The 13696-nt window shown below is 36.4% G+C and overlaps 1 protein-coding gene across 1 annotated transcript; it reads right to left on the bottom strand.

Annotated features, from left to right (window-relative positions):
* Window positions 1-3420: 3420 nt before the first annotated feature.
* Window positions 3421-13388, bottom strand: LOC145607875 (phosphoglucomutase, chloroplastic-like). The gene is made up of 22 exons (XM_081663471.1): window positions 13125-13388; window positions 12663-12728; window positions 12515-12559; window positions 12322-12414; window positions 12192-12244; window positions 10793-10844; window positions 10627-10695; window positions 10208-10276; window positions 8806-8928; window positions 8640-8692; window positions 8018-8096; window positions 7858-7922; window positions 7719-7786; window positions 6686-6804; window positions 6518-6592; window positions 6022-6137; window positions 4957-5098; window positions 4399-4480; window positions 4273-4319; window positions 4100-4177; window positions 3651-3756; window positions 3421-3568 (listed from the first exon to the last, which is right to left on the bottom strand). Exons 1-22 carry the CDS (start codon window positions 13338-13340, stop codon window positions 3501-3503), a joined length of 1884 nt encoding a protein of 627 aa, XP_081519597.1. The 5' UTR covers window positions 13341-13388; the 3' UTR covers window positions 3421-3500.
* Window positions 13389-13696: the final 308 nt, after the last annotated feature.

Genomic DNA, 13696 nt, shown 5'->3' with positions numbered 1-13696 from the left:
ATAAAGATAATTGCTACCTCTAAACATTTTCTATTTACCCTTTATGTCAAGCCGTTGTAAATAATTTGAAATTGTGATAGCATGTATTTCGGTATTCTGGATAGATGAGAAAATGTACGAGTATGTATGATACGAAGTATTACACTATCGCAGATGGAGTTGAAAGAGAGCTGACAAAGTTCATGGATAAGCTCACACTCTCAAAGCATAAGATTGGGTCAGGGGCAGGTGGTTCTTTGGTGCTATGAGAGGATCAAAAGATGAAGACATGAAGTTATGTATTCTGTCTCCTCTTTAGGGGTCGAAAATATATTAAAATAAATTCTCGAATAGCAACATCTGGTGCATGATTTGCATCAATAATTAAATAATTAGATTTTTATACTTTTGGTGGAGATAGTTTGAATTGCTTTTAGGGGATGTCTACTGTGTAGAAAATTTTTGAGCTCCTATAATTCGAGACTTTGAGTACTCTGTATGTGTTTTAATTTCCTTAGAAAATGTAATTTTAATGTAAAAATTGATAATACAGTGATAATATAGATCTTATATAGTTGTATTCTATATGTTAGTAAAATTTTACGATTAAAAGAAGATATATGAATAGTGAAAATTCAATGTTTACATTTAACCTGAAACATAAAGAGTTATAGACATAGAAAATTGGGCTAACACAAACTTGTAAATAAAACGATGTTCAGTAATTTACACTAAAAGGCGCAAAAGTTACAATAAAAGTTACACTAAAACGCACAAAAGTTACTCTGACATATATAAGAGTTATTTATGCTTCATTGATAAATTTGACAAAAGTGACACTAAATTTGATAAAAGTGAACTCAATGTACAGTAAATTACTGAAAAACGGGTATATACAAAATTGATTGCAATATCACATAATTTGGATTTGACCTACTTCAATATTATCTAACACAGTATGATAAAATGTCTAGTAATTACAATGATAAGAATATTGGTAATAAATTTGAATATGACCCAACCTAATTCAATCCAAAACCAACTCGAACCATGCTTCTCATATTGACATACATTTCCCAATCCAAACTCCGAGTAATTCAACCTATTTGAACAGCAAATAACTAACCTCTAAAATCTCCTAAGCCCTCTTGGCAAAAGGTTTTTAATACAGAGAACAACTTATTCAATATGTATGCCCGAAGTTGATGGGAGTTTTTCATTACTTGAAAAAGAGTTCGTTGTTCAACGAAAATTGAAAAATAATGTAACCTCTAAATTTAACTTGATTATTGTAAATCTACGAAACTTAATATACTTATGGCCTGGGTGAGCTCTGATTAACCTAGGGGTATCGCGAATGAGCTATCAGCTTATCAGGATATCACAAGTCTGCCTCACCCTTAGGATCAGTATGAGTTATAGGTTCAATTTTGTTTGTGTGTTTGGATTAATTTCCTCTTCAGAAAGACTTCCAGTAACGTACATCTTCAAGCACGAACGTGTCAAAGTGACTCAAGTGTACGAAACAGCAGCATTGTAATGAAGCAAGGTAGCAGCTCCAATTCGCCGCCGTGTGACACGTGATGTATAACCCCAGAACACTAGTCATATTGCATGGCAACGCTTGCACCAACTGTTAGCATTTTCGTACTATCACACTGTCTATAAAATTCGTCTTTCATAAGGACATCAAATAATATACACCATCACTTCCCCTTGCTTAGCAACCGAAAAGAAATCATGAATTTGAAATCTAAGCTACCTTTGTTCCTGCTGTTCCTGCCAGTTTTCCTAACCTCCAGTTTGGCAGTCCGCATTCCTAACCAGTATGAAGCATCGAGTGATGAACATTGGCAATGCCTGCAGCGTTGCAGAAGTCAGCGCGGTGGCCTGTTAGAGTGTATCGATGAGTGTAAAGGTAAGGGAGGGAGTGGGGAATGGGTGTCTGAAGGCGATGACGAGTTGATTGACATAATGATCAACACACACCATGACCGTGAGCGCCAGTTTGAGCAGTGTCGTCGTAAATGCCAAAGGCAAGGCCAGCGTGGCCAAAGCGAACAATGGCAGTGCCAAAGGAGGTGTCAGGAGGAGTATCAGGAGAGGGAGAGTGGTAGAGGTGGTCGTTATGGAGATAGGGATGATGAAGTAGAGGAGATCAGCCAGGGTCGTGACCCATACAGTCGACGTGACCCACAACAACGCTTTGAGCAGTGCCAACAGAGATGCAAGAGGCATGGACAAATAATGGAATGCCAAAGGATGTGCCGGGAAGAGCTGCGAAGGCAAAAGGAGGAACAACAAAGCCGGCGCTATGAGGAGGATGACTTGGAGGTATCCGAGAATCCCCAGCGTGACCCACAACAACGCTTCAAGCAGTGCCAGCAGAGATGCCAAAGGCAAGGACAAAGAATTGAGTGCCAGCAGAGGTGCCAAGAAGAGCTACGAAGGCAAAGAGAGGAACGCCAAGGTGGGAGCTACGAGGAGGATGACTTAGAGGAATCTGAGAACCCCTACCGTGACCCACAGCAACGCTTCAAGCAATGCCAGCAAAGATGCCAGAGGCAAGGGCAAAAAATCGAGTGCCAGAAGAGGTGCCAGGAAGAGCTACAAAGGGAAAGAGAGGAACGCCAAGGTGGGCGCTACGAGGATGATGACTTAGAGGTATCCGAAAACCCCCACCGTGACCCACAACAAAGGTTCAAGCAGTGCCAGCAGAGATGCCAGAGGCAAGGGCAAAGTCAAAAATTTGAATGCCAGAGGAAGTGCCAAATAGAGTACCAAAGGCAGGAAGGAAGAGGCGGGCGCTACACAGAGACGTCTGACCACCCCAATGTACTAGCTTTCTTCTTGAAACTCACTGGATTGTTTTAAGTGATGACGGGTGAGTGATGTGGTAGCCTGACGGCTTTGATGAATAAAGTGTACGATGTAAGATGAATGATGAATTTCACTTTTCTCTTTCAATTAGCTGCAAAGGACCAGAGAGGCAGGGAGTGTGTTTTACAACACCATCTTTCTGTTTTAAAATAAATATAAATAAAGCAATACTGTTAAACAATGTCAAAGTTACACTGCTGCCAAAATAAGAAAAAGAAAAAACAATTACCATAGTATTTCATCCAAGCTCACCTAGAACCGTGTGGAACACATAGTGTTAATGGTTTGTTACATAAATGGAAAGGTATAAGTGAACAAATTAAGAAACACGAAATGCACATCCACCAGGCATGTATGCAGCTCAGCTTGCGAAACTATTGAAGATTTAATTCATTGATTTTTCGATTGTGAATATTTTACAAAAACAGACTACATAATTATACATGGTATAGCTTATTCTTGAGATTATCTGAACACATCCAACGATGTTTTATTCCAGTTCAAATAATATTATACTTCGCACTATATTTTAAACTATTTGGGGGGGGGGGGGGGGGGGGGGAGTGAAAAGCCTAACTCAGCTAGGATACCTGCATGATGGGGAATCAGGAATGAATCTAAACTTGCCTATACTCTTTGGTTTATGTGATGACAGTAGGCTTCTCCCTTCCGGTGAAGTCCTTCAGCTTCGATATAGATAATGCAAGATCTGAACATTGTAGGTAGCAAATAAGGTTTCCAAACACAAATCAGGTCATGATATGAACAGCATAAAAGGGGAAATAACAAACCTATCAATGGTTTTAATGCTATTTGGGCATCCAAATCGTGTTTAGAGGCATCAGGCTCAAATTGCTCAATGTATACTCTAATTGTTGCACCTGCAGAACCAGTACCCTGCAAAACAAGAGAGTATTCAAAACTTATACAATGTGAATTCTCACACACACACACACACACTACTATTCAATCGAATTTTATTATTTCTATTTCCCTCCATCTACCAAAAATTTCTACGACAGCCAAAAAAACCATAAATTAAAAATATTTGCACAAACCTAACAGGAAGATTTCTTATGAAAAGATTGTGTTAAAGATATCTAGTTTAATTGGCAAAGGTGATGTGGCACACTTATAAATGACATGGGCTGAGACATAAGATAGAAAAGAGGATTTCTAATAAATTTTCCACCCTGCAAAATGTTTAACAGAAAAATGAAAAGTTTGAGTTTGCACATACCGATAAACGAAATATTATTCGTGACCCGTCAGTAAAAACAAAGCGAACACCTTGCTTTGATGCCACACTTCCATCAACCTAAGAACAATACCCAAAATAAGGCTACTAAACATATTTGTAGAAACATTCGTATTCCAAATCTTTTTGATAAAAGCATTAAAACTAGAACTTACAGGATCTGTGTAGCTGAAGTCATCTGCGAATCGAAGGACATATTCCCCTGTTTCAAGAGTCGCGTTAGTACCTGCACTTTGACAGAAGCCTCAGATCTAAATTTCTAACAGCAAAGCAGAACTTACCATATCTATCTCCTTCCCTGCTCTTAGATATCAAGTCTCTGAGATGGTCGACCATCTTATTAGCACCTTCAGATTCACACTCCTGTTAAGATGAGCATCAATGTCAAAGTTCTACACCACCACTAACAGTATGTAGCTCACCTCAGAAAAGGTAATGAGGTCAAGTTGCCAAGACATATGCAGCCTTGCATCTAATTGATACTAGTCACTAGCACTACAAAGGTTGGTTCAACTTCAAATAGACCATAAATCCCACAAGGAAAAAAAAAAAATTTAATTCCTCCGTCCTCAAATAATCTTCATGTATTCCATTTCAGGACGTTCAAAAAAATATCGTCTTTTACATAGATAAAAATAAATAAATAAATTTCACCGAAACCATGTGATGTGAATCCCTCCACTATTTTTTTATCTCACATTATCACCTCACCCTACTAAATTCCTTAATATGCGTGTCAAACCTAATAGAAAGATATTTGTGGACAGAAGGAGTGATTTGGTTAATGATACAAAATCAATCAATTCAGAGTTTCAGACAAAAGCAGATCTGATGCTCACTTCATAATCATATCTGGAGAAAAAATTCCTCCCATAAGTTGCCCAATATTCTTTGACTACATCTGAGACGGAAACAAGTCTTTCCCCAGGTTTTGTCTCCTTGTTTCTGTAAGCGATGATTGACATCCAGGCTAAAACAGCCCTGCAATAATGAAACTTTAAAGTCATTCCACATTAAAGATGATATTTGAATTACACAAATATCAGAAGCTCATTACCTCTGGCATTGGCTAAAACACAAAAATATGGATAATCAACAGCACACTTTCACACATATCAACGTCTTGGTCTATGCTTTAGTCCACTACAGAAATATTGGTCAGAAAAGCAGACTCTGAGAGTTTCCACAAAAGTTTCCTATATACTACGTACGTCACATAACACAGTAACTGTACAGCTTTAATTGTACATTTTTTCTAAGTAACCTGGATAAAGTAGAGCATGGGCACTTCCCCACCCCCTTCTTCTCCTTACCAACTACATTCTAAATGTGCGAAGTGGATTACAATAATCTGGTGCTCTGTGCACAAAATTAACGCCACCAAACAGAAATCTATGCTGTCGTACTCAACCCAGTTATTGGAACATAATGTGTTCCAGGTGAGATGAAGAAGTGGATACAGCGCCCTTAATAGAACTAGGCATCGGCAACTAAGCTGCAAGAGACCTATCCTATCGGCAAAGTCATCCATTTTTGGGAACAAACAATAAATCGAGAAAGATAATTCACATCTTTATTCATAATCAACAGTTCAACACAGTAGGCAGCTGCAGCATGTTCTTGAAATGGATTCTGCAGCCTTCAGTTGAAAGGCTAAAGGTAACAAGAACAAGGAGGGACAAATCTAAATGAGCTCATTCAAGAAAAAAGATTGATGGCATTTAGTTGCATATCAGAACAAGGTGAGGCAATCCAAACCAAGCTCATAACCTTAGAGGAACTGATGGCTATTAAACGCAAAACAGACAATCATTGCACTGAGATAGAAGGCACTGCCTTGGCCACACACAGACAGTTCAAAATAAGAGAGTTCATAACTACTAGTCATAACTCATAAGGCTTACCATATGCCATCCTTTTCACGGATGTGATCAGAGCCAGTACCAAAACTCTCTTCACCACAGATTGACAATTTCCCAGAATCCATGAGATTACCAAAGAATTTCCAGCCAGTGGGAACCTGAAACAAGAGAACCATGCATTGTCAGCCAATTTTGGATGATACCAAATTTCAACTAATTAGAAGTGATTTTATAAAAATAAGCTGATACATGATCTATGCTGATCTAAATCAGTTTTTCAGCTTCAGATTCCATTAAGTGAGCTGTAAAGGGCCATTATGTTGGCCTCCATAGAGCATGAACAACTAATGCAAGGCTGATTCAGGCCTATATAAGGTTTTATTGCTGACACAAAGATCATGCGACATGATTATGACACCAATACAACCCCTCAATTAGCATCTTCCATAATGTGTGATCAATGTTGCAATCAAAACTGACATTACAATCTGAAATCCTGAATATCTGATTATAACTTTTACAAGTGAAGAATAGAAACCTCAAAAAAGGGAAGTTTCAATTTTTCAGCAACACGATCAAGTGCACCACTTGTAGGCATGGATCGAGCCAAACCCTGCAGAGCACATACAGCAAGCACTGGATGAGCTATGAGAAACAAGTATAAAAAGATAGTTGATATGCAGACAAAAAGATGCACAGGTTTTACCTTGATTCCATCACGGAAGTATGGAATTGCTTCTAGAGCATTTGCTGCAATTATAGCAACTGAATCTGAAGGTGTAACAAAGAAACTTCTACCCAGAATCATATTTCTATCCCCATCACCTGGGCCATCAAAAAATACCACTCGTAAACATTTACGCAAAGAGATTGCTAAAATTACACACTGATAATGAAAATTACTGTACTGCAAGAATCTTCGTAACAGCTAGACAAACATGCAAACCCATATAATGAACACTCACGGGAAACTTAAAAATATGGTAAGTAATAAAAAAATAAAATAAAATAAAAAAAAAACTATTTCCTTCTTTTTTTTTTCCCCTTGGTGGAGTGTTAGCTTTATGGCTTCAATGAGTTCAATATCATTCTTTTGAACAAATCCAGGCAGAAAGACACAATGTAAATATGTAAAGACATTCAAAACCTGATTCTTTTATACCTGCTCTTTTTTATTTCACAATTAAAGATCAGGAAAGGATATCCCAAGACAACACTTCCATAGTCCTTATAGTCTGGGGGTGAAATAACAGCCAACCACAATTTAACCGGTCAAAAAGGTTCTAGAAAACCTTTTAAGAAATCGCCTTCTTTTTTATAAACTCAGAAAGCATTTTGCAAAAGATTGAGAATGTGAAACGGAACTTTAAAAAATTTCCCAGCAATTTCCCAGTAAATAGGCAGTAAAATATGGTGGCAATAACTTAACTAAAACGAGATTGTGTGCTTCTTATCAATGTCCAAGGTAATGCAAGAAGGCAACTCTACTTCCAAGTACATGTTTTTCCCATATATTTCCAATACCATTGTCAGAGTGATAGCAATAAAATTTTGAATAAAAACAAACATTTGGAGATAGAGTTGGGTTAACATGGACAGTTCATGGATCTCTCATCACAAATTACACAGAAACTTCATAATTATTACTTGCAAATAATACTCCCCACCAAAAGGGCCATGAGGAACTGACATTAGCTAAAACAATGGCCAGAAGGGGGGGGGGGGTGAAGATGTCATACCATCACTAGCAGCCCCAAAGTCAGGTCCATTCTCACCGTACATTATGTCAACCAAATCCTTAGCATAACTGTTCCAATCATCAGTCAGAACATATCATGCATAAAAAGTTTCCACCGTAAGATGTGAATGTAATCTTACGTGAGGTTAGGGTCTGGATGTCCATGGCCAAAGTCTTCCAGAGGAACCCCATTTGTTATTGATTCCTAAAAGAGGCCTCAAGAGATGTAATCAGCATAGCAAAAGAGTTATAATTTAATCATAATACTGTTAACTCAGATAAAAAAAAAAAAAAGTTTACCGGACTGGCACCCAGCTTTTCAACAAAGATTGGTTTTGCATAGGCTCCGGTAACTGCATGCATGGCATCAAATGTGAACCTGAGAAATTATTAACGGAATTTACAATGAAAAACTTAGTAGAAGGTAAAAATAAAATAAAAAAATAAAATAAAAAAATAAAAAAAGATGATACATAAATGAGACCATCACTGGGATAGATCATGCATAAACACAGAAAACCAATGAGCAAGATTTAAATTCACAGAAAAGGAAAAAAGATGTAATGAAACCATTAAAACCACATACTCCAACTAACTAATATGCGGTTAATTATCCTCTATTCATACAAAAATTTACAATAATTACTATGCAGCATATACTGAGGGTCAGACCTCAAGTATACTAATCAGTTTGGGTCAGATGAGTGTCAGACACAGGCACAATAAAATAATTGAGAGTTGAATGAATTAAGGTACACGTGTCAAAGTTAGATACAAAGATGAATGCTTTTGACCCACCACCTACTCTCAGAAAGAGGGTCGCAGAACAAAGAATTGAAGCATGCAGTAAATAAAAATAAAAATAAAAAAAGGAAAATTTAATCAAAAAACAAAGAATTTGTCACAGAATATGAGTCCACACCTGAAATCTGACCGTGACAGAAGACTTCTGATAAGCTGAAAATCAAAAACACTCTGTACAAAGACAAATTTTTTTTAAATTAAAATACAGTAGAGTATTTAGGTTATCTTGTCCAGAACAAGTAATAAGATGACCAAGCAATTAGATCTTCAAATAGTGCTTCTACCTCCATCAGCTCCACATAGTCCGCAACTGGGTCAACTACTTCAACAACAAAGTTGCCAAATTTTGTAACTCCAACACAAGAAAGATCTACATCAGGAACGGTTGCCATCTTAATTTCAGATATCTGCAAAGGAATCCTAATAAATTAAATGAATGCTAAAATAATCCCATGTAGGTATCACTCAGATTTCTAGTACAGATGAATATAAATGTCCCCAAAGTCTCTAGTGGAAAACAGGTACAGAGACATATCTGGGACTTGGGAGAAAAGATTAGGCAAATTATAACCAGAATTCCAGAAAGATTCTGTTTAGATACTAGCTTGAGATGATTTGCAATAGAAAAATGTGATTTTTGTGAGACAAAGATGCACTCTATTTGTAGGTCACAGACACACAGTAACCATGAAGAAAGCAATTGGCCACAAGAAGTTAACATTAATGACTTTATATTCCAAAATTTAGTTTGTAAGATGAAAATGAAGCACGTCCAAAGTTTAAAATTTGAAGGGAAACAAAGAAAATAAGGTTGAATGTCATGTGCTCTTTAAACATCCAGAGAGATATAAAAAGACAAAATGGACAAAAAGGATCGTTGCTTCAAATATTTGCAGAAAATGGTGAGTTTGTGCTGCAAAGGCCACAAACAAATTACATCCTTCCTAATACAGTCTATCCCCAAATGGACTATTATCTTTTGTAGTATATAAGAAAATTTTAGATATATGATTCAATGTTATACAGGTTATTCACCCCCCCCCCCCCCCCCCCCCGCCCCCCAAAAACAAACAAAAAAAAAAGAGAGAGAGAGAGAGAGAGAGAGAGAATGATGATTCAAGCAAGAATATTTTTATTATACTATGTTCATTTGTTTATAATATTTATATATATTTAAGGTCAAAATGAACAAATTTGACTTCAATACTTCCAAGTAAGCTAACATTTTTGGATGAATAATTGAATTTCTTATACAAGGTTTTTTGCTAAAGAAACCTGGAGATGTTTAGATAATGTCTTGGCTTCAAGCATATAATGTGTGGAAATTCGGAAGGGGAATGGAGCTATTTCATATATCGAGCACTCCCTTACAAAGAGATATATCGCCAAAAAAAAAAAAAAAAAAAACTTTGTAAAGGAAGATTTGGCATAAGAAGCTTCTATGGTTTTACCATCTCGTCATACACCCAAAAAACATAGGTATTCGACCAGAGAAATCCTGCAGATGCCCTGCCTTAGTGACTTAGTGGCAGAAGCCCAATGATGTTATGAATCAGACAGATAATAAGGATAATGGACACTGAGCTCTAGAAAGCAGAATCAACAGACATTTCAAACACAGGAAAAGGGTGGCAGAAATGCACATTGGTGATGGAGACAAGCATTTACAGAAGATCAGGCACATACAGAAAGTGTGTTGCCGTATATCTTGTCAGTGATGGATTCAGGTGCAGGTTGCCCACTGCTGTAGTTGAACTGAAACATTAATACAAAATTGTTACCCTTAATTAAGAAAATCAAAGAACACAACAATACAAAAATAGACTGCCATGTCGCATGTTAAGCACATAACAATATAACATCCATGGCCCCTTGGGATTAGTAAACTAAAATAGGCCTCAACATATTTGTAGTGGTAGCGCAGAGGCAAACAGGACCTCTATCAGCACTATCCAGCCTTAAGAAAATCATTGTGTAGTAATGGCTAATTTTGCTCAACATGCACCCAAATAATGTGCAAAAAGATAAAGAAACGGAGCCAAGAAAAAGGAACAAGGTTATGAACATAAATTCTTTACCGAGTACACAAATGTACATAACATTACCTTGATTCCCCAATCATAATCGGGTCCACCAGGATTATGACTTGCACTCATTATAAAACCACCATTGGCCTGCAGAAGTGTGATATCAGGCTATCAGCTTTCAAATTAATTAGCATTTATGTTGTATAAATACATAAGCAAAACAGGGAAAGATACAGAAGCTTGCCTTCCTCTTTCTAATCACAGCAGAAACTGCTGGTGTTGACAAAATACCATCCCTACAACCATAAAACTTTGTCAAACTCACATAATATAGACGGTGCCTAGATATTATAAAGATTTATGGTTCCTTACACACATTGCTAACCAGTCTCAAATTTTATTATTATGTTGTAGGTGATATGAGTTACACGAACTGATTAAATTACGAGAAAGTGAATGCAGACATAGACATGTAGTAATGAATACCAACAAAAAGTACTTGTACATAGTTTTAGCACTGAAGGAAGGTTACAGAGATATACAACTTAGCTATGTCTGCATTCACTTTCTCATTATTAGAGCTATACAATTTAGCTATGTCTGCATAGAGCTAGACAAGTACTTGTGCTTAGCTTTGCAAATTTGTATGTCTGCATTCACTTTCTCGGCATGGGTGGGAGGTCCTTTACCAAATTTCATGGTCATGGGTGGGAGGTCCTTACAGAGATATACCAAAGTACTTGCAAAGTTGTTGTAGTGTACTTCAGAATCTAAGAGTAATGAAGTGATAAAGGACCTCCCACCCATGACCATGAAATTTGCAAATTTCAAAGTCTAGCTTAGGGTACTAGAGCAACTCCAATGACATAGACAAATGGTAATGGGTGCTAGAAAGAAAGTGTTTGAGCTAAAAACTTCATGCGACATGATCCAGAGTGTTCTATAATAATTATTTTTCAAAGAGAAACAATGATGGTGTCTCAAACAAAAGCAACAGGCAGCAGCTGTAGCTCAACATTCCTCTACAAACCAGGTAATTCTAGGGAATATCCTAAGGGATTTAAATTCAGTATGCACTGTCATAGGGATATCAATGAGCCAAAACATTTGTGAACAACTTGTGGTCAAAGATCGTTCTCATTTGGTAAACAAATGATCTTGAACAAATTTTAAGGGCATGTGATTCTGTTCCTGAAACCTAAAGGATATGTGCATTTCTTGAATCTAGATTCTAGAACTTATCATTAGGCAAAGAAAACAACCAATGCAATCGCATTATAAAACAAACAGGTCTTAATTGGTGATAATCTAACCTCTAGTTCTAAAGGTGATACATGGAGTTTTTTTTTTAAAGAAAGGTTATACATGGAGTTTTTTTTTTTTTTTTGTGAAAGAAAGGTTATATATGGAGTTCGAATGGCTCGATTAGAAGAGTGAAATTTCATTGAGGAAGGTTTTTATTGTCTTCAGCTGAGTTCTTGACAGACCTAAAACAGGCTTACATAGAGGGTGGTCTTACAAAATGCAGTAATGCACGTATGTAAATGGTATTAAATACTCCAAATACTTTAAATAAAATATACTCATTCATGATATCGGACTAAAAAACACCATAAAAAAAGGTTCGTAAACAGGATACTCACTGCCCAACTAGTATTTTTGCAACCCCATTGGCTGCCGCGATTTTGATAATTGTCTGAATAACAAACCAAGATGCACAAATTAATGTCCATGCATAGATTATGCAGATTTCATAACTGAAGAGGAGCATACCTGTGCAGCCTCTTTGTTAAAGTACCGACCATCGCCACCAAGAACTAACACCCCATTCACATAGTCCTCTGATGGCAGTGAATTAAACAAGGCCTGCACATTCATAAAAACACACTCTAATCAATGCCGTAATCACAATGCCACCAACATCTCAAGTAAACAAACTATGCTTTTTGAGCAATGTGTTTCGAACCTGTATCCAATTGGCAAGGTAATTCTCTTGCATAAACACTTTAACCTAGAAGCAAACCAATTTTTTTTAAGAAATTAATTAGTTTCCACATCAAATTAACAGGAAGTATTAATCCATATTACTTACAAACACGAAAAACGAATTAAACCTTCTTCCGGAGACCACTGGTGCCGGTTTTCTGGCCATCATAAGGTTTCGTCGGCACCATTTTTATCTGTGGAACTCAATTAAGACAATCAGACAACGATCAACACAAAATGCCACTCTATTACAGAAAAAATTGCAAATTTCAAGACAATGAGATATTGAAACAGAGATCAAAGAAACAATGTATTACTCCGTCAATAAACTCAATAATTTATTTTCCACAAAATGCAATAATTAGCATTAAACAAAGAAACAATTAACACCAAATCATAAGTATACATGCTAATAAAAAAATCGATTAAATATATATTTAAACATTGAATCAATAATTCAAAACAAGAATAAGCTAATACAATTACTCATATTATAATTCAGATATCATTCAAATCAAATGAAATCACAAATAGTAAACACAAAAAAAAAATTCAAAATTAATTAAAAAAAATTGAAATAAAATTAATACCGAAAAATTTTGAGATTCGACTACAGTGGAGGTGGAAGGAGATGATGAAGAAGCTTTAATGGCGGAATGAGAATGCGACGACATTTTAGTGAGAGAGATGAAATTGTGAGAAGGAAGAGGGAGAGAGAAAGAGCGAAGAGGATGAGAGAGAAATTTGGGAGGTGTTTTTCGAGAGTATAGAGAGAGTGAAGGTTCAATTTTTACAGAAAACGCCATTGTTACAGAGCTTAAAGAATGAGAGGGTGAGAGAGAGTGAGAAATATAATTTTGAAGATTTTTTTTATATACATTTTTTATCCACCCAAAAATAGAATTGGTCTGGGCTGGGTTGGGCTGGATTGGGCTTGTATGGACTGGGTTAGATTGGGCTGGGCTGGGTTGGGGAAAACACAAATTCTTAAATGAACCTGGTTCACACTAATTTATTGTGGACTACTAATATTAGGGAAACTATGGATGTTTTATTAATTAAAAAAAAAATTCACTATAATAAAAATAAGGTCACTATGTTGAAATAAAAATCATTTTGGTAATATATATGCTATAAGAGGTTAATATTTTAATGAAATATT

The sequence above is a fragment of the Chenopodium album genome, chromosome 23, assembly GCF_948465745.1.
Source record: "Chenopodium album chromosome 23, dcCheAlbu1.1, whole genome shotgun sequence".
Taxonomy (NCBI): Eukaryota; Viridiplantae; Streptophyta; class Magnoliopsida; order Caryophyllales; family Amaranthaceae; genus Chenopodium; species Chenopodium album.
The sequence above is the reverse complement of the archived record's forward strand: the minus strand, read 5'-3'. Positions and strand labels throughout refer to the sequence as shown.

Coding starts and splice junctions, on each gene's coding strand:
- LOC145607875 (XM_081663471.1), bottom strand. CDS start 13,340: ATGGCGTTTTCTGTAAAAATTGAACCTTCACTCTCTCTATACTCTCGA. Junction 8,929..10,207: donor TATACGGCAACACACTTTCT/GTATGTGCCTGA, acceptor ATTCCTTTGCAG/ATATCTGAAATTAAGATGGC. Junction 4,178..4,272: donor ACTTCAGCTACACAGATCCT/GTAAGTTCTAGT, acceptor TATTGTTCTTAG/GTTGATGGAAGTGTGGCATC.